At 36.8% G+C, this 21,868-nt stretch overlaps 2 protein-coding genes across 15 annotated transcripts in view; both read left to right on the top strand.

The window, feature by feature from the left end:
• LOC127946368 (phospholipase D1) overlaps positions 1-10,847 on the top strand; it is a 26,336-nt gene extending 15,489 nt beyond the window's left edge. For both annotated transcript variants that reach the window (XM_052542897.1, XM_052542896.1), the window contains exons 12-26: positions 704-785; positions 982-1,092; positions 2,674-2,862; positions 3,322-3,538; positions 4,484-4,612; positions 4,879-4,997; positions 5,410-5,523; positions 5,619-5,729; positions 5,890-5,978; positions 6,210-6,323; positions 7,456-7,505; positions 8,651-8,785; positions 9,053-9,206; positions 9,304-9,421; positions 9,523-10,847. In XM_052542897.1, coding sequence (XP_052398857.1) covers positions 704-785; positions 982-1,092; positions 2,674-2,862; positions 3,322-3,538; positions 4,484-4,612; positions 4,879-4,997; positions 5,410-5,523; positions 5,619-5,729; positions 5,890-5,978; positions 6,210-6,323; positions 7,456-7,505; positions 8,651-8,785; positions 9,053-9,206; positions 9,304-9,421; positions 9,523-9,747 — 1,957 coding nt within the window. In that variant the 3' untranslated portion in view covers positions 9,748-10,847. The remainder of the gene's footprint in view (positions 1-703; positions 786-981; positions 1,093-2,673; positions 2,863-3,321; positions 3,539-4,483; positions 4,613-4,878; positions 4,998-5,409; positions 5,524-5,618; positions 5,730-5,889; positions 5,979-6,209; positions 6,324-7,455; positions 7,506-8,650; positions 8,786-9,052; positions 9,207-9,303; positions 9,422-9,522) is intronic.
• Positions 10,848-14,594: 3,747 nt separating this feature from the next.
• LOC127946009 (TRAF2 and NCK-interacting protein kinase) overlaps positions 14,595-21,868 on the top strand; it is a 50,552-nt gene continuing 43,278 nt past the window's right edge. For 5 of the 13 annotated variants that reach the window (XM_052542288.1, XM_052542290.1, XM_052542280.1 and 2 more), the window contains exon 1: positions 14,641-14,972. In XM_052542288.1, coding sequence (XP_052398248.1) covers positions 14,916-14,972 — 57 coding nt within the window. In that variant the 5' untranslated portion in view covers positions 14,641-14,915. Of the gene's footprint in view, positions 14,973-21,868 lie in introns of all 13 variants that reach the window. The other 8 variants (XM_052542277.1, XM_052542278.1, XM_052542282.1 and 5 more) reach the window with 4 other exon arrangements.

A 21,868-nucleotide genomic window follows, 5' to 3' on the forward strand; every position in this document is an offset into this window, starting at 1 on the left:
TTTTAATTAATAAAAAAAAAAAAAAAAAAGTATTTACTTAAGTTGGATTCATTAAATTATTTCATATATATATATATATATATATATATATATATATATATATATATATATATATATATATATATATATATATAATTAATATTAATATTAGAATAGGAAGTGTTACCAGGACTAAGACTTCCTGTGTTTTTGCATTTTTCTTTATTTTTTATTAGAACCTTTTATTAATTTAATTTAAAAAAATATTCTTATCCAGTAGCCCTATATGACTGAAGAAGTTATGGAAGGTGTGAGAACTGGGGTGGAAGAGATGTATTGCTTATTGCTTTGTCCTGTCATAACAATTAGGCCATGAGATGAGAGAAAAGTCCATAGAAAGGTAGTAAAAAACAGAGAAAGATAGTTGTATTCTTTGTATGCACCCTCTCAGAGGGCACCTCCAGCTGGGAGCAATGGCCAAACGGATCTGTTACCTTTATGAGACAGATGCCTGGTGCTGTGTTACAGCATCACTCAGTCATCGCACCAGACATCCTGCAAGTGTGAGATTCGAGTGTGTGTGTGTGTGTGTGTGTGTGTGCACTTTTCCCCTAGCTTAATACGTTTTAATTTATGTAGGTGACCGTGAGACTAGATGTTGATGCATATTTGATTTAACAAATGCTTCCCCTGCTGATGAGGTCTCCTCTGTGTGTCACGGCAGGCTGAGCCCTGAGATCTTCCTCAAGAGGCCTGTCGTTGAGGGAAACCACTGGAGACTCGATTCCATTCTGAGACGGCGAGCGGTGAGTTAATCCAACCGATAGCTGTGATGAAACTGCTATCCATCTGTGGCTTTACTGCACCAGCAATAAAACCTTCCCATTGACTGTTCTCACGTAATAATTTACACTTCAGGGTGTTTTCTGTTTTCTTAGTAATATATTAATATTGACTGGCGGATTTGCTGTACTGATTATCAAGAACTGTTTGTTCTTGCAGCAAAAAGGTGTGCGGATCTTTGTGATGTTGTACAAGGAGGTGGAATTGGCTCTCGGCATAAACAGCGAATACAGCAAACGGACACTACAACAACTTCACCCAAATATCAAGGTGAGATGGTAATAGTCAGTTCATGAATTAGCCCTCATGAAGCTACAGCTGTTTGGTTACCAACAGGTAATCATTTTTTTTTATTAAATTAAATTACCAACAGGTAATCAATGACTACAAAGCCATTGGATATTAAAATGAAACCTATTGGAGCATTTTTTTTAGTTGACAAATTGCAGATTTGTGTGTGTGTGTGTGTGTGTGTGAAAAAAAGTACAGGTGGACCTTATAATGCCAATAATATATTTGTAAAATATTTAGATATTTTTAAGAATACCATTAATGGGCCCACTTTATATTGAGGGCCCTTAAAAGGATAGTTCACCCAAAAATCTAAATTATGTCAAAAATAACTGTCATTTCGTTCCAAACCCATGAGACCTCTGTTCATCTTCGGAACACAGTTTAAGATATTTTAGATTTAGTCCAAGAGCTCTCAGTCCCTCCATTGAAGCTGTGTGTACGGTATACTGTCCATGTCCACAAAGGTAAGGAAAACATCATCAAAGTAGTCCATGTGACATCAGAGGGTCAGTCAGAATTTTTTGAAGCATCGAAAATTAATTTTGGTCCAAAAATAGCAAAAACGACTTTATTCAGCATTGTCTTCTCTTCCGTGTCGTGAACGAGTCAGTCTTTTATTCATTATCTGGCTCGGCTCGGTGTTCATCATCAGTTCTCTCTTCACAGCAGTTCAGTCAGTGTACCGTTTGAGTAAATGAATTACTCCGCGATATTGGTTTGTTGTAACTCAGAGGAAGTGTCAGCCACATTAAAAAAGTTATCAGCTTAAGTCATTTGTGGATTAATGCGTATTAGAGACGAGAACCGTTTAAAACTATTCGGTTTGATTTGGTGAACTGGTTAAAAAAGATCCGGTTACATCGAATGATTCGTTCGCGAACCGGACATCACAAATTGCTTTATTTTGAACTCTCTCACAACAGACACGGAAGAGAAGACAATGCTGAATAAAGTCACAGTTTTTGCTATTTTTGGACCCAAATATATTTTCGATGCTTCAAAAAATTCTAACTGCCCCTCTGATGTCACATGGACTACGTTGATGATTGTTTTATTACCTTTCTGGACAGGGACAGTATACCGTACACACGGCTTCAATGGAGGGACTGAGAGCTCTCGGACTAAATCTAAAAAATCTTAAACTGTGTTACGAAGATTAATGGAGGTGTCACAGGTTTGGAACGACATGAGGGTGAGTTATTAATGCCATAATTTAGATTTTTGGGTGAACTATCCCTTTAACTACCATGTACTTGCATTTAGATTAATCATTCGATACTGTGAACCTATTGTGTATTTATGTTTTTACATTGTACTTCTATTCAAAAAGATTCAAAGCGAGTGAAATCAAAATGGTGTAATTAATTCATTAGACTGACTCATAAGGATACACCTGTTGCAAACTCTAAAAAAAAAAAAAAAACTAAATCTGACGGAATTGCATAAGGACTTTCTGACTTTATTTCCTAGCTATGACAGTTTTTTTTGGTTTTTGGTTTTTTTTTGCAAAATGTTTCTTTTTTGAAGTGAAGACTTCTAACAAACTTCTTTTCTCAGGTAATGAGGCATCCTGATCATGTCTCCTCTTCCGTGTACCTGTGGGCGCATCATGAGAAGATTGTAGTCATTGACCAATCGGTGGCTTTCGTGGGAGGCATTGATCTGGCGTACGGGCGCTGGGATGATAAGGAGCATCGGCTGACCGACATTGGAAGTGTTACCAGAACTCTTCCTATGTCTGCAGAGGTTTGGGACATCGCGTATTTTGATTTTATGACATACTGGCAATGTTATTTATATATTTATATGCTATTATATACCTATTAATATTTTAAATTGACTTTAATTTTAATATTTTATATATATATATATATATATATGTATGTGTGTGTGTATATATATATATATATATATATATATATATATATATATATATGTATATGTGTGTGTGTGTGTGTGTGTGTGTGTGTGTGTGTGTGTGTGTGTGTATATATATATATATATATATATATATATGTATGTATGTATGTATGTATGTGTATATGTATGTATATGTGTAGTTGCTTTAATTAGTTTTAATTAACAATAACGTTCCATTCTGAATGCCCTGTTCATTTTAGACATTCAATCTTAAATTACTTGTGATTTATGAGTTCACAATTGAATAAAGGAAGTACTTACTTGATGTCCTACTATGTGTCACAGAAAGCTTCTGAAGGCTCTGCTGCTATGGCCTCGCAGTCAAACGCGCCCAGCATTGTGCAAACTAATGGCAAAAATGTGCCTGTTGACACAGCGGACCAGCCGAAACTAAAAGGACGGGGGAAGACCAGGAGGACCCGATTCAGCATCCGCAGGCACCTGCAAAAACACGGGCTGGCGCCTGCAGACAGCGTGAGCAGCACCGAGAGCTCTGAAGAAAGTGAGTACGAGTACGCCTCCGTTTCTGGAGCGCTGGCGAATGCAGACTAGTGACACGTTACTGATCTAAACTCCCACATTCAGCTGTTATCACACTGCACGGCTGATTTTTCTAATGCTCACTGACAGCTCTTTCATATGACTGACCAGCTTATGCAATGATTTACAGTGTTTACCATAAGTGCAGAAAAACATGAATCATTAACATTTTAATTGAGGCTTGTGAAACAGTTCTGAGTTTAAGATGAGGACTGCATGTGATATCAAAATGTGTTGTTAGAAAATATGCTCATGGGTGTTTTAGTCTAGAATCTATATTCATGTTCAAAAACTCTTTTTCACTCACGTTTTCCATAACACGCTTTTTAAGAGGGTTGACTTGGTTATAAAGATGCCCATTTTCTTTAGGTTATTCTAACAGTATTTGCAGTCACCAAAATTTGATTCCTCTTAAATGGATTGAGCTGAGGGTTTCCATGCCCTCCTGCTTGTGCCCAAGTGGTGAGTAAGAAGCAGGCTTGGGTGAGACGTTTCAGCTTTGGACTCTGTCAGAGGTTGCCCGTAATTCTGATCCTGAATGGTTTTGTTGTAAAGCGCTATTTTATGAGTCGAAGGGCAACTATTTGAAGTGCTCAGAGTCCAAGCACTGTGTGGTTTGCTGTGTTTCAACACTCATCTGGAGGAGTCTGCAAAAATACGATCTGTCTAAGAGGCAGAATATCCAAAGCTTGCACATTCCAAGCATGTTAGTTTGGACTGATGTTGATAGCTCAACAGTGTGAAAGCATGGATTGTTTCCAGAAGTTGTTGGAAGTTGAAAAAGCTTGGGTTGAGTTTGGGTTGATGTATGTTTAATATATATTATATAATATATATAAATGATTTTTGTGATTTATTTGCTGAATAAATCCTTTTTTTTTCTCTCTCTCTGTGTCACTCTTATTAGAGACTGAAACAGCACAGGAACTGCAAGCAGATGTGATTGGTCTGATGGGGAACACGCGGTTCTGGCATGGCAAAGATTACTGCAACTTTGTTCATAAGGACTGGATCCAGTTGGATAAACCTTTTGATGGTGAATTATTGGATTTTTTTATAAATAAGTGTTTATTGGTTTTAAAATATTTTTTGTTTATATAAATACAATGCAATACATAAATGTGTTATCCATACGATATTCATATTATACATGTTAGCAACAATATTCAAAATGTAAAATGTTTGCATTTTAACATGCTTTTAAATTAAACCGTAAATGTAAAGTTGTTTAAAAAGTGTTTTTTTCAATTCAAATTAGTTAAATTTAAATGAATTATTTTCTGTATTATACTCTTTATGCAGATTTCATCGACAGGCACACAACTCCCAGAATGCCTTGGCATGACATCGCATCGGTGGTTCATGGGAAAGCAGCCAGAGATGTTGCACGGCACTTCATTCAGCGCTGGAATTTCACAAAGGTGAGAAATCTAGCATTGGCATCATTTAGCGCAAAATGCCTTCATTCTATCTCTCAATATTTTAATTTTCTTTATTGTGGATAGTTGACATAATATTACTGATCTATAATGTTTTCAACTGGTCAGCATTTTTTCACCATTTTTGCCTATGTATTTCCATTAGTTTTGAGGTGTAAGAAATTTACTTTTAAATGTACAAATATTCCACAGTCCTTTTTTATATATTTGGTAAAACCTGCATGCATAATTAAAATGGAATTAGTTTGAATTGTTTTGGCTAATGCATAACATTTCACGCCACAAGACATTTCAATTTCTTAAAAGTATTTCTTGTCAGCATCTGTGCTGATGACTAAAATCATAAACATGGCTTTCAATTTATGTTTGTATTTGGATTGCCACCTTGTTTCAGATCATGAAGCCCAAATACAGGTCCTTGTCGTACCCATACCTCCTTCCTAAATCTCACACTACTGCGAATGAGATCAAGTATCTGGTCCCTGGCTGCACCCAGACTAATGTCCAGGTACAATATTTATGTAAAAATCAATATTCCATTCAAATCTTCTACAGACAAATACCACATACAGTGTTCATAATGCTAATTCTCTCTTTGATTAGCTGTTGCGATCTGCCTCGGACTGGTCAGCAGGAATAAAATACCACGAGGAGTCGATTCATACGGCTTACGTCAACGTAATTGAAAACAGCAAACACTATATTTACATAGAGGTTTGTGGCACAAAATACATATACTCAGTTCTCTAAATGTGTTCATTTTATAGCCTCACTGTTGATGTATTTGTTGCTAACCACAGAGATTGTGGCTTTAGCATATAATGGATGTCTTATATTAGCCTTTCAGTGAGTAAATGTGTGTTTCCTCTTTCAGAACCAGTTTTTCATAAGCTGTGCGGACAACAGAGTCGTTCACAATAAAATCGGAGATGCCATTGCCAAGAGGATCATAAAAGCATATCGGTGAGCTGTGTTTAATAAGCATCAAAATCTTCTTAAATGAAACACTTGTAAATCATTAAGGCATGTGGAAAATTGTTTGTCTAAATACAAAAAGGTGTTCTTTATTGGTGGATCCATAGCCAGCCATGAATAGATAGACTGTGTAACGCCATACTTAAACTGTCTTTCATATTTATATCTTTTACTCTAAACATAGCAAGTGATCTCACGTCCTTTCTTTCTGGTTCACAGGGATGGTAAAAAGTACCGTGTGTATGTGGTGACACCACTGCTTCCTGGGTTCGAGGGGGACATCAACACTGGAGGAGGCAGTGCCATACAGGCAGTCATGCATTTCAATTACAGGTAACGCTAAATATTAAGATCGGAGTATCGTGTAGAAAGAACATTTCCTTAGTGAATCTATACAGGTGCATTTCAATAAATTAGAATGTTGTGGAAAAGTTCATTTCAGTAATTCAGCTCAAATTGTGACACTCATGTATTAATGTGGTTTAAGTCTTTGGTACTTTTATTGTGATGATTTTGGCTCACATTTAACAAAAACCCACCAATTCACTCTCAACAAATTAAAAATTTTTTATAAGACCAATACAATTTATTTTATTTTTTTATTGAACTGTTGGCCATCTGGAAAGTATGTTCATTTACTGTACATGTACTCAATACTTGGTCCATTCCTTGTTAAGAATTCTTGAATCGATTTTGCTTGACAATCCTCATAAGGCTGCGGTTCTCTCGGTTGGTTGTGCATCTTTTTCTTACACACTTTTTCCTTCCACTCAACTTTCTGTTAAGATGCTTGGATACAGCACTCTGTGAACAGCCAGCTACGTTGGCAGTGAATGTTTGTGGCTTGTCCTCCTTGTGAAGGGTGTCAATGATTGTCTTCTGGACAACTGTCAGATCAGTAGTCTTCCCCATGATTGTGTAGCCTAGTGAACCAAACTGAGGGACCATTTTGAAGGCTCAGGAAACCTTTGCAGGTGTTTTGAGTTGATTAGCTGATTGGTGTATCACCATATTCTAATTTAAGGTTGGGTTGTTGGGTTTTTGCTAAATGTGAGCCAAAATCATCACCATTAAAAGAACCAAAGACTTAAACTACTTCAGTCTGTGTGCACTGAATTTATTTAATACATGTGTTTCACAATTTGAATTGAATTACTGAAATAAATGAACTTTTCCACGACATTCTAATTTGAGATGCACCTGTACTACAATACTTCATTCTGTATAGGTTGAATAAATTGATATAAAGTGACAAGAAATTTATTTATTTATTTTTTGTGGTAAGAGCTTTTCTTGTATCGAAGACAGCACATTCCTTACGTTTATCTATAAAATTGAAAATAATATTCTAGCTGGCAGTAAATAGTTATGTATCACATAAAAAGGAAGTGTTTAATTAAATGAATTTATTAAAAAAAAAATTTAATTGTGCCCTTTTTTTAAATATATTCTCATGTTTGTGCAGGACCATGATTAGGGGAGACTGCTCCATTATCTCTCAGCTGAAGAAAGAAAGTGAGTAGAGAGAGATGTAAATAAATACCCATAAATGTTTAATCTGTGAAGGGTTTATCCGTCATTCTTCAGAAGATCTGGCTCATACATTAACCAGATGTTCTTCCTTGAGGTTTCTGTGAAGGTTCTGTGGTTGACCCATCCTGTACAGGCACTTCGAGACCTATATGGTTTTCTGTATCCACCGTTTTTGAAAAATGAATGGCTCTGTTGTTTTTATTTGATGGGTTTCGGTGTCAAAGGAGAGGCTCAAACAGACAAGAGCAAGAAAACAAGTATTTCCTGAAGTGCTAACCTTTCACCTATAAAGCCTTTAGGTATCCCGTTCCAAGAACTACACCGTAATGGACAATAATAGATCATTGTGTCTTATATAAGCTACAACTAAAGCAAACGTGTTTGAGCATATAAGCGAAAACTGTAGTAACCCATGAAGTGTCTTACATTTCTTAATGTAGCTTTAATAACACTAGATCTTACAGAAGCCTTAAGTGCAATAAAACACAACAGTGCCCTCTTGTGGTTCTTGATTCATAGCAAAAGACTAAGTTACAGTCCTTTAGTTGTGAAAGACCTGGTGGAGTATGAAATGTCTAGGTGTTTTTATCGAGCAACATCTATGGTGGATAATAGTCCAATAGAACATTTTTAGTTTTAGCTGTAAAGCAGCTCTACAGAAGAAGAATAGTTTTCATCGTTCAGCTTAGTTCAGTACAGTGTTGATTCTGTTCAGTAACAATGTCAGTTGTGAAATAGTTTGAAAAATGTACAAAAGTTAAATATAATTTTATGGGATTGTTTTAACCAAAATAAATAAAAATGTCTCAATTATAAGCATATAGAAAAAAATACAATTGATGATTGCTGAATAGTTTTCTCATTTTAGAAATTTAGTTACTTTCCTTTTTTTTTTATAAATGGTAGTTTTTCATTTTCATTTTTAGTTGTATTATTTTAGTGCAAGTTAAATGCACATGCACACACACAAAATATTTTTGTGTGTTCCACGGTGAATAAGTTATTTAGGGTAAATGACACAATGTTTATTTTTGGCTGAACTATTCCTTGTAAACGTCAAATGAAAACGGAAAATGAATGTAGAAAAAAACCAAATCCATTTGCTGTCTCTGTATCTGTCTCTGCAGTGGGTGATCAGTGGATGAATTACATCTCACTTGGGGGTCTGAGGACCCACGCTGAGCTGGAGGGAAGGCTGGTGACTGAACTTATATATGTGCACAGCAAGATGCTTATTGCAGACGACAACACTGTCATCATTGGTGAGTAAAAATAGATATTCGCAGAAAGGCAAAATGCATAATGACCGTGGTATCCTCTGTACACTTGCTAATAGAAATTGTGGCAAACTGCTGTCATAATTTGTGGTGATGTGAAGTAAACTGTTTATATCACAGAATGAAAGAGATTAAATGCCTCCTCCTGCCGTTAAGATGTAGTATTGTAGTCCAAATGTCTCTAATATAAATCTTTAATGCATTTTCAGTACTTTCTTCATAATAATCAAAAATGTATTATGCATCTAACAGGTTCTGCCAATATTAATGACCGGAGCATGCTGGGTAAGAGAGACAGTGAGGTGGCTGTCATTTATGAGGATATCCACACTGTGACGTCAGTGATGGACGGTCAGGAGTATCAGGCGGGGCGTTTTGGATTGAGTCTGCGGCTGGAGTGTTTCAGGTTCAGGACTCATTCAAGTCTGTTTCTTGCATTTAGCATTTTTAGAAACATACAAATAAGGTTCAAAGACGTCTTCTGTTTCCTTTGAAATCAATAGGATGATTCTTGGCGCCAACACTGATGACAGCATTGATGTGACGGACCCTATCAGTGACCAGTTTTACAAGGAGGTGTGGATGACCACCGCTGCCCGCAATGCAACCATCTACCAGAAGGTCGGCTTAACCTTTTCACACACAACTTCTCTCTGTCTGTCTACGGTTCATAATTAAATGCATAAGCTGAAGCCTAACTGAAACTTCTCCATCTCCTCCAGGTGTTCCGCTGCTTGCCATCCAGTGATGTTCGGTCAATTTTGGAGTTGGATGGCTTTCTCTCTAAGCCTGGTTTGGAGAAAGAGGACCCTGCACGTGCTCAAGAGGAGCTGAAGAAGATTCGAGGCTTCCTTGTGCAGTTCCCTCTCCAGTTCCTCAGCGAGCAGAACCTTCTGCCACCCATGGGATCAAAAGAAGCCATGGTGCCCATGGACGTTTGGACGTGAAAGAACCTGCCCACATCACGCAAATAAAGTAGACACTTCTGATCCAGAAAATGAGATCTGGAGGAGCTTCAGCCATGGGATGTTTACCCACTTGGAGTTAAGGAGACCAGACTGGTTTGCTTTGTCTGTTTGAAGCTTGATTGTTTATATAGTCTAACACTATGCAACTAATACTAGTTTTTATGAACTTTTCTCATAAATCCTATAAAATGGTGATATGGATGCTTTTGTGAAGTCTTTAGTGTCCTCTGACACTTGATTGGATATTGTATATTATTTTCTTGTTCATGATTATTACACTGTTTTGTGCTCTGTAACATGCTCTGAATATGTATTATTCTCTGCATTTAAGTGCCAACTATGTCTGCGTGACTTTAGTCTCTTTTCTCTATATGAAGTGAATACATTCCTTGTGTACTATATATCTCGAGATACTTTATTGGTCTGTGATAGTGGACATGGTCCATTAATTGTTGCTTTCCTATGGTACAAATTGCCATGTTTTGGTGGCCTTATTTGTTTACTGTCTTCTTAATGCTAGATATGAACTAAAATCCACCAAAGCACTTTTCTATTATGAAACCAAGTTGATTTTATAGGAATAACATGCTAGTATTCAGAATGTTGTACAGTATACTGTACATTTTGGATAAGAATGAACTGTATACTGTACAACATGCTATGCCTGGAGCTCTAATGTAGTTTACAAACCGTTCTGGAAGTAATGAAACCACTGATCATCACAATCCATTTAGAAGTACTGAATCAACTACATCTGCTACGGTTTAAATAACCTGTCAGGATATCCATGTCACTGTAGAGATTGCAGCATGTGTGTTCTGCATTCTGAATATGAAGCAAGTATCTTCTAACAGTTGTTAGTCAATCACTCACATGTCTGCACTGTTGACTGTGTATCTGCACATTTATATTAGTTCAGAAACTGATTCCTGTTCTCTTTACGTTTTCTTTTCCTCGTGTCTTTTCACTCCCTTTTTTCCCCACTATGAATTGCATTTTTGCACAAAATATGTATCGTTGGGACGTTTATGAAACATGTGAATTGATGCTATACAGATGATTAAACCATGATTTTCACACTACTGTGTCATCTGTTGGTGGATCCATCTGTCTGTCTGTTTATCTGTTTACAATACCTTTCTGTCTATCCATTTGTCTATCTATCTATACATGACTTGGTTATCCATTAGTTCAATATTATGTATTTCTGTCTATCTATCTATCCTCTGGCTTTGTATATATCTTTCTACAGTATATCTGTCAGTCTGTCCACTTGTTTAACTGTGGTTTTCTATCAATTTGTCTATCATTTATATGTCTGTCTATATATTTATTCTGTAGTATCTGTCTATTTATCTATCCATGTGCTCTGTCTGTCTGTCTATTATCAAGAGTGTTGGGATACACTGCTCAGACGGTTCATTGGAACATCATGTCTGTTCTGCTGCTGACTGTGTGTGTGTGTGTGTGTGTGTTTCTGTGTGTCTCGGGGGTGTCTGATAATGACTGAATGTGTGAACACTGTCTTACTGTCTCAGTAGTCTGTGTGGGAGTGTGTGGTGTGTTCATGTGTTTCTTTGGGATATGTACAGCTGTCACATTCCCTGCAGACTGTTGTCTGTGAGCTACAGCTGAGCAACAGTCCCCGATACAATCTCCTGACCTTTGACTTACCTCTCACATAGTACATGTATCACCTCATTCGGCGTCACATGGGAGAAACTCACCAGTGCAATTAGGAAGCTATAAAACCTGATGAGTGAGTTTGGAATCTTTAATCTCACGTACAAATATTACATTTCACTGTCAAATTAGCTGCAGTGTCAGTGTATAAATGTTATGTTATTAGGAGGGTATAATAACTGGCCTCAAGTTTGCCTTTAGGTCTCTGTTTTTGTGGAAAACAAGTCCATACACAGTGACATTTCTGTCTGACTGAAAAGAATTGAGAAAGAGAGATCAAGGCCAGGATTACTACAAAAGCATGTCGTCTTCTGCTCAAGCTCATGCACGTCTGAAAATTGTTTCTAAAATCCTCAGATGTGCCTGTAAGCCTTTTTTTGTTACAATAAAAAAGTCAGATTGTTTTTTAACAAGTTTAAAATGTGGCAAGGTGTTTAAATATATTGATTTGAAAACGTATTTTTTTATTTTGTTATTCGCATCCACATGACGCTGTGTCAAGAACTTCACATTTATTGTAAAAGGCCTGATTAACCGGGAATCCACAAATGAAAATATCCACAGGTTGCATAACCACGGGTTTCACTCCTAATAAATATCTCTGAACATACGCGTGCCTGACGCAGTCATTCCAGCAATGTGTTTAATGATATGTGCACTAGTGTGAATCATATTGTTCTGCTAATGCTATTAGCTAATCCACTGTCCATTACACAGGGGAAGAAAGATAATCGCCCTTTTCCTCAAATCTTCAGAGAAAATCTAAACAACAGCGACAATGATGAATGGAAGCAAATCTGGTTTGAAGGCATGTAATGTGATCAGGCTAAGCCACACAAATACAAAGAACCTTATCCATAAACGCAGGCTATTGCACAAACCAATGCAATGGGGCTGACTGCACTGTCAGCACAAAACATTTTCTCACAGGCAGTGCAAATACTGAAAGTGCTGTTGCAACAGATAGCGCTTTAATACACAAGAACCCAATCAGGTTTTCAAGTACGCAAAAATGGCCTGTTTTTACAGGCAAAAGTCACTGAGGAACAAAGCCGTCTTGTGGCAAAGAGGAATGAGAGAAATGTAGCACACATAGCAGAGTCTGTGCTGATAAGATGAAAGCTGTTGCGCAAGGGAGACTTCACACTGGCTGAATGCTTGACAGGGATCCACTCTGGGGATACATGGATTTTTACAAACAAGATGTTGTGGGAAAAGCTTTAAAAAGGCACAGAGTATAATTGCAAGACTCCTTTAAGGCACATTTGTGTCCATTTATAAATAATCTCTAAAAAAAACCTGTCAGTTCTGGCATAATAACTTAGATTTTGAGTTCCCCCATCAAGCACAAAATGCCTTCAGTGTAATTAATATCCCCATTCAATTAATCTGAATGAATAATTCCACACATTCACCACTAGATGGAGCACTATTAATTAAAGCACTTTCATTCATTTGTAGATAAAGATAGATAAACTGATAGACAGATAGATCAATGTATAGAAAGATACTGTAGACAGACAGATAGATAGACATATTTATAGAAAGACAAACATATGGATGAATTGATATAGGCTACATCTATACAATGGAATAGATGGACGGGCAGACAGACACAAAGAATAGGACCTAGGCCTATATTATATTATATGTGACCTATATGTTATATTATATAGGATATATTAATAGATAGAAAAATAGACAGCACAAGTACATCTGCAAGATGTCTGTTAAAGATCGCTTAGTCTGGAAAGCATCTGCTGTGTAAACATCTGATAGACGTCTTTAAATGTCAGTTTTAGATACATTGTGAATCATAAACATCTTACAGATATCTTTTAAACATCAGTTTGACATCCGACAAGAAACTATATTGCAGATGAACAAACACTGCAAAAAAAAAAAAAACCCTCTTGCAGATATATTTTTTCAGACATCAAATAGACATCTCCGTGATGTACGTGTGCTATCAAGGAAACCAATGTGAAATGATGCCGAGCTCATAGCACTGAATGGGACTGCCGTTATGACAGAGAGGATGTTTTGTGCCCAGGCGAATGCGAGAGGAAGGTGGTGTGGGGGAAGCTGATGTGTTTTATAAATTGTGCTGCTTACATAAACGGAAGGTGAAAGGAAACATGTTTTTTGTGGCTTGTCTCACTCACTGTCTGAAATGTGGCTTCCTGTTTCTGACTGCTCTTACACATTAAAAGCTGCTCAGTGCATGAACATAATCACAACAACAACAGCTATATTATCTGCAACAAATTTAAGTAGTGGGTTTCCGTCGCTCTCCTAATTCAAGGGAGTAGGTATGTGGTTTCTAAGGTGTTCTGGGAGATTTTAAGATTCTTATATTGGTTGCTAGTGTGATAGTAAGTGGTTGCTAGGGTTGTCTTAACATGGGGACTGTGTTAGCCACTGGAATGGTGCTTGTCCTGCTAATAAAAACATAAAAACCTAACTAAAACCAGCTTGTTGACTGGTTTTAGCTGGTTGTCCAGCCACAACTGTTTTGCAGTGCAAGTCTTAAAGGTTTGACCAATTCTTTAGCTGGTCAGACTGGCAGACCAGCTGACTAACCAGCTAAAACCAGCTAAGACCAGCTCAACCAGACTGGGACACCAGGTAAAACCAGCTACTTCCAGCTTAAACCAGCTAAGATCAGCCAACCATCTTATTTTTAAATGTGTGTTACAGCAGGGTTAATGTGATTTTTGTAATGAGCAGTTTATGATTTATTAGTAAGCTTTGTGGTGAAACTTAGCTATTTGGAGAAATGTTCACGTTTTGTTCTACAACATACTGGTATATATATATATATATATATATATATATATATATATATATATATATATATATTATTATTTTTTTTTTTTTGTCTTTTGTTTTCTGTAAGTAGCTATAAAAGAACAACCTACAAATGTTGTCCAATTGGAGCATGTTAACCATAGACTGTATAATGTCCTTGAACAGTAATTGTAGTCCTGATTACTTGAAAATGCTATATATATATATATATATATATATATATATGACTGTGTGTGTGTGTGTGTGTGCGTGTGTGTAATTTAAAGCAATTCTATGTGCTCTTATTACAAGTCGTATCTGTGTAAAATAGTGAGTTTGGCCCCGCCTTTCAGTCAGGCCACGCCCTAGCGCTTGTGATTGACACGCCTTCGCCCGAGCCTTGATTCACGTCCACTGGTGCGCTGGTTTTTTTTTTGGACTCGTGCGGCAACTGATCATCGGTACAAGCACGAGATGTCTCCTTTACATGCAACCAAATAGCTAATTCGGTTTTATACACCCGGAATCGCGAAGAACGGCGACTCCGCACCATCCGGGAGCTTCATCTGCTCCGACTGAAGTCAATCCAGCCTGTTTGCTGTATTCCACGGATCAGCTCGGCGTCTGTATTCATGTTATTTCGGGCATTATATTGTTGAATACAACAGATAATCATGGCGAGTGACTCTCCTGCGAGGAGTCTGGATGAGATCGACCTGTCTGCTCTGCGGGTGAGTGGAGAGATAAAATGAGATGTTTGACTTACAATGGGTGAAATACAGGGTTCAGCATCTCGCCATTAATAATGGAGGGGAAATATGGGAGCTTATGTTCAAGCACCTGACCGAGAAACAGCTTAGAGATGCACGAAGGGTTGTAGTATTTTTGGAAATATTGCATTATTATATCTATGATTATGTTAGACATAAGTAGAGATGTTTTATTATTAGAAATGTATATAGCTATGTATGTGTATATATCATTGCTCTTTTTGTTGTTTTTGGTTGCTTCCACTGTCCTTCTTTGTAAGTCGCATTGGTTAAAAGCGTCTGCTAAATGAATAAATGTGTGTGTGTGTGTGTGTGTGTGTGTGTGTGTATATATATATATATATATATATATATATATATATATATATATATATATATATATATATATATATATAATATTATAAAATATTTTTTAACACGAAGATGCACTATATGTTAGTCCACGTGCATCTGATAAAATTTGAAAAAATATTATTACTACACAGTCTGGAGTTCTTGTTTATGCAGTGTGAATGTGTGAACAATAATTGAAACATCCTATTCAATAAACATTAGTCCTTTATTTTTTATCTTTAATTTGACTGAGCCGGCCCAAGTGAGTCTGGTAATTTTGTTTATCAGATTTGTGAGCAGTTGTTTGTCTAAATGAAATTATAGCTGGATGTTTTACACTGATACATACAAGCTGTGTCTGGTGTTTGTGAGAAAGAACTGCTCTATGCTGTATGAGGCCTATAAAAAATAGCAATGTGTGCATTGCAGACAGCTCCACTTCTTGTCCCCACCATTATATGATAATGATATACTACATCAAAATATTTCAGTGCCAAACATGTATTGTGCACGAATTGTGTTGAGTTTGTAGCTTCTGTTTGTTTGTCTGTCTGTCTGTCTTTTGTTTGGTCTGTTTGAGATGATTTCTCTGTGACATACATTCTCTGGCTGGGTGGTAAGAGCGGTGTGTGCTGCGCTTGATCCTCTGCTTGATGGATATTTAGTTCCCCTTGCCCACCAACAGGAAAAATCACTGGCCCTTAAACCTGCTGGACTCAAACCAGGAGTTAACGTAAGAGTGCCAGGAGGCAGGATAAAATGCAGTTTCATATTTGTCTGAATCAGGCAAGACTTGGTCACATCTCAGTTCATTGTCTATTGGCAATAGCGCAGAGATGTATAAAGTCTCAACTCAAGACAATCACATTCGAGCAGTTTTCTTTTGGTTAGCATAGCAAATTCATGTGACCAACTTAAAAATGTGTGACGCCTGCATTGGGAACTTTTTTTTAACCTTGTGTAGAAGACCAGGTTGCCCAGATTCCAACTGATAAACATTTTTGCTCATGTGATGTATAAATATTTTTTTTTGGGCAAAACCAAATTTGAACTTTGGAACTCGTGTACGAATGAATGCTTTTGAAAAGTGTACTATGGTCACTGTTTTACACATACAAAACTAAATAGCTCTCATTATAATCGATTAATATTTCTACAGTTTATATTGTGAATGCCCAAAATGACATCCTGTATGTTGCGTTTGTGTTTTACGTTCCTCAAAATCCAATCAGGCAGCAGATTCATAGAACCAAGGCTCCGCCGTATGTTTTTCTTTCTTTCATAATCCATTACACTCGGTTGTGCGTCAACGCGCATAAGGAAAGATTTGTCACAATTTCGGTTTCATCACAACGTCAAACATCAAAACGTGAAAACAAACTTCTGCGGGAAATGCTGGCCTGATCCACGCTACTCTAGTTTCGGTCGCTCTAGTTTCTTGGCGCTCTATATGATATGTGCGGAGTCTCAATGCTGGGTGCTCAGGCTGCAGTAGTGCTGTTCCACACAGACGATGTGCTCCTGCTGTGGGCTTATGTTAGATCTGTTGAGTGAGATGACAGACTCTTATTGTAGGCATGTTAGTTATGCAACATGATCTTACCTGCGCTGCTTGAGTCATGTCTGGACATGATTTGTGAGGTAATCGGTTGATTGTGGGAAGCTGAGAGGGGTTTTACTCTAGATTTCAATGGAAAGCAGTTTAAATTGCAGCTAGCCTGTCACTGTTTAGCATCCTTTTAGCCATTGCATCCTCTTAGTCATTGCATCATATGGCTCAGAATTTACTGAAAACTATTTCAGACTTGCGTATTATGAATGGAAAGTTTCCTCTGAATTAGTCAGAGTTTTATATGTCGTTCTGGTTTGGTTCGGTTGCACTGTGAAAACCACTCACCATGCCTGACTGCAGTCTTGAGCGACCATGTCTGTGTTTACATCGCTGTGTAGGCGTTTGGCATTTGAGACACTTTCTAGACTCAGAAACAGTGCAGTGGCCCTCTCAAGCTTTCCGTTGTCTCTCTGTGTTGAGGTATCTTTAATGCTTTTTTCCCTCTTGTCTCTACCCATGGGCAAAGCTATTTTCCTCAGGTCTGCTCACAAGCTCGCTACTCTCTCTGGATCTTTTGTGCTGAAAAATTAGGTCACCCAGTACAGTGCGCATGGTCTTGCCTCACAGGGGAAGTGTATTGCTTTATGTTTCACTGACACAGATCTTGACAATGTGCTTGGTGCTACATAAATAGTGCATGAGTCCCAGCTGATAGTTTTACTGAACTTTACATCACGTTAACCTTTGACAAGAACATTTATTTACCTTTGATTTGGTCATGAATTACTCATCCCTATGTCATTCCAAACCTACAATCTTCTGTGGAACATAAAATAAAATCTTGGAAAAATGATTTTTGGTGTGGAAGTAAATGGGGTCCAGTGTTGTTTTGGTCCCCACTGACAGTACGGAATATCATCTTTCATATTCAACAAAAATAAAATTTAACTAATTACAAATATTAATAAATACTATAACCGCATATTTTAAAATACTATTATAGCCTGGTAGCATAGCGAAATAGATACTATGATAGCATTTTAAGTACTACATTGGATTGTTGAATATGTTGGATTTCTTTTTCTGAACCACAGTGACTGGTGTGTCTGAGTAGTGCATTATGGGAGCATTCCATGTAGCCATTTGCGTATTCATTTTACAGAAACGTGTGTACATTTCAACCTGTTTTGCCAGCATGGAAGAGCTAGCATCTAGTTCCAGCCTCACTAGTTTTTCCCTGTGAATAATGAATAGGTAAAGAACTTTTACATCCCAGAGTCATGTCAAGGGGGCGGGGGGAGTTCCAGCTGTAGATGTCAGCCAATGTTTTTCGTCTTTTCCTTGTCTCATGATTCTGGCCAGCAGTATCCACCTCTTGTGCTCCGGTGCAGTGTTTCCCAATAGAAGCACATATGAAACGCTAATTTTTACCCTCCTGCATGTGGGAAGATTATCAGTGCTGTTATCACAGAGGAGCGATCGTTCATCATAACCGTTCATCACTGAGTAAATGTCCAATGTGGGCGGGGGGATTCCTGGATTTAGGATGATCACTGGTGCACTGTCAAGAGTAATGAATCACTGTAAAGAAGCAATAATGTGTTTATATGTGGGAGAATGTGTTTGTCATGTGTTTCCCAGATTGAGCATGTTTTATGAACCAGTAAACCTAGTGGTTTTGTGTTATAGAGGTTTTGGTTGGTGCAGAAAGATAATATGTCTTTGTTTTCGGTTGTACTTTTCTGGTTGGAAATATCTGCGGTATCTTGTAGTAATATTTCACCAAATTTCCGTTATCATTTCCTCACGCATATTGCTTTAAACCCATATGACTTTTTCTTCAAAAGAAGATGTTTGGCAGATTGTGGATGCTGCTGAAAGGTTCTGTGGGGAACCAAAAATGGTTCTTTTTTGGCATAGCTGCGAAACACCATTTGGAACCATTATTTTGTGTAATGAGTGCTCCTGTCTAGGGCTGCACGATGTGTCGTTTAAGCATCGATATCGCGATGTACGAATCCACGATAGTCACATCGCAGGATGTGCGATGTCGTAGTTGATCCGTTATTCATTAACCGTACGGGCCAGCTGCTCCCCGGCCCTTGACGAATGCTGTACACATCTGATTCGTGATTCCTTTGAACTGAATCAATTTAATGAATGGTTTAAACAACTGACCTGTCCAACACTGAACTCACGAGACGTCTGAATTGGTGTATAAAAAAAATCTGTAACACTTTACAATAATGTTCTATTTATTAAACTATTTAACTACGTTATTTAACATTTACTGTTACTAAACTGCACTTCTACAGCATTGTTAATTTGAGCATTTAGGCTATAGCCTTCATTGTTGAAATCAAAAGTTGTACAGTATTTGTTAACATAGTTAATGCACTGTGAAGTAACATTACCAAACAATGAACAGCTGTTTTTATTAAACTAAGATAAACAAAGATGAATAAATATAGTAATATAAGTATTGCTCGTGGTAAGTTCATGTTAGTTAATATGTTAACAATTCAAACCATATCCTAAAGTTACAAACAAATAATTTACTCTAATTTAAATAATACTCTGATGTTTAAATCATTTAAAATGAGGATGTATGTGTGCTCACCCCATTTTTGTTTGTAAGAAAAAATTTGATTAGATTTCATATCGCAATATATATCGCAGAAAAAAAAATATCACAATGTCATTTTTTTCCCCAATATTGTGCAGCCCTACTCCCATCTCATTTGCTCTTGGCCTCACTTGGTCATGTGACATTGAAAAGCATTTGGCATCATCAAATTTCCATTGAATATTGACTTGAAAGTTCACTTAAAAAAAATTTTTTTCATTGTTTTTTTTTTTTTTTTTTGTCAGATTCTCTTTTATGTAAAGCTCTTTGAATTACCATTGTGTATGAAATGTGCTATATAAATAAACCTGCCCTGCCTTGCCTTGAAGTTCACTTTCTTCCTCTCAAAACGCTGATGTTTGTGACTTGATAGTGCATAGCTTCATTGACAACTATGGTCTTTTTTTGAGCCCTGATCTTTCATTATATAGTTTAATGTAATAAAAGAAAGGAATACGGTTTTGGAAAGAGATGAGAGTGAGGAAATGATGACTTGGCTGAACTATTCCTTTAAGGCTGGCTTTTCTTACAGCTGGTGATTAATTGTGTGGTGATTAACAAGAAATGTAATCACTAGTGTTGGATTACTGCATTGCCCCGGTCAATGGTCCCTTCTCAGGTATTTTATTGTTTATTGGGCCTTCTGTTCTTGGCTGTGCAGAGCTGCAATGCTGTCATTCAACATGGCATGTCTAAACATGCTCTAACATCCAATGGTCTTTCAGAAGATCCTTTTAAGAGCGTTTTCTAATACAAACAGCTCGGTCACATGGTTCTACACTTATAGAGGTTTGTTTACATGCAACTTCTCCATTGGAGAGCTCAGATTAGTTTAGTTCAGCTTACATCGACTCTGCACTAATACTAAAGATTTTCGGTTCAGGGCTTTGTTCTAGTTTATATTTAATAATGAGTGATTTTTTTTTTTTGGCCTGTTATTTTTTAGTTTCATTACGTTCATACAAATCCCAAAAAACAAAAACAGAACTTCTAATTAAAAGTTTAACATTCATCACTTCAGTAGAGTACAACTTTTATGGCAGAGCAACAGTTTAAAAAGTAGCTAACCGAGTTAAAATATTTGTGCTTATAGAATCTATTTGAATAACCTAAATACTGATTTAATAGCATTTGAACTTGGTTGAATAACCGTTATTGTGACAGTAATGGAAGAATTCACATGAAGCATATAGAACAAAACTGCACGCCCGCAGTGCATGAGCCAAGCCCTCATGTCTGCATTTGTGTAGAATCTATTTCCTCATAATATCTTGTTGGTTAAATTCTTAGACACTGTAATTCATGTACTGTATCTCACACATGTGAGTTTATACCCAGAAATAGAGTGCAAATCCTAGTAAATTCCTATTCCTTTTAACCATAGGGAATTCCTTTTTAAAAATAACACTTAAACCTTTTGAGAGAGACCTTCTATGAACTCCAATGTTAATAAATGATGTACGCTCCAGTAGAAGTCATGAAGCAGTATAATATCATTTGCATCCTACCTGTGATAAGTAATAATTTTTTTTATAACATTTTAGGAGTTTTTACTGTATTTTTGCATATTTTTGAAAAATTGTATTTTTTACTTATTGACTATATGATCAAATTTGGTAAGCTGCATTCTTTCAAAAACATTAAAATATGACATATTTTGTTTTATATTAAACTAATAAAGAATATATATTATAAAACTTCAAATATATTGTATTTTTAAAATATAATTTGTGTTTTATTCAGATATATTATTGTCCCTTTCTCATATTTTTAGTTGTTTGTTTTCTTTTTTTCTTTTTTTTCTTTTTGAGAATCATCATCAATATTGTGAATCATCTCAAAGTTGTCTGCTTTGGTTCATAGCTTAGCTTATTGAGGATTTAAAAAAATAAAAATAAAAATGCCGGGGGTGCTTCATTTGCACTGATGTGGACGGCTGGTGTACTCCGTCAATGTTAGCCCGATGCCTGAGGTGTCTCTACATGAGAAATGTGAACTTGCTTGAAAAATAGTCTGACTCATTGTGTTAATTTCCTGTAACCGTTGAACCGTTGAAGTAATGGTGTATCATTTAAAGCTGCTGAATGCCTGGAGAAACATGCAGCACTTTAAGGATCTTCTTATCTTTACATTCGTACGCAGAATGTGGTGGTCTCATTTTGGTCAGGTCGACAGTTTTTCCCCATGCCTGTCCATCTGTAGGAGTGTGTTTTGCAGACAAAACATTCTGTTGGAGAGGGCAAACGTCTCAAAGCATTCCTGAAATAGATGTTAAGCATGGCTATATACTGTACACCGTTCCTTTCTCTAGTGTGTTTCTCTATAAAGAACTGTAGGTTTTCACAC

This window comes from Carassius gibelio, chromosome A24, assembly GCF_023724105.1.
Source record: "Carassius gibelio isolate Cgi1373 ecotype wild population from Czech Republic chromosome A24, carGib1.2-hapl.c, whole genome shotgun sequence".
NCBI classification, from domain to species: domain Eukaryota; kingdom Metazoa; phylum Chordata; class Actinopteri; order Cypriniformes; family Cyprinidae; genus Carassius; species Carassius gibelio.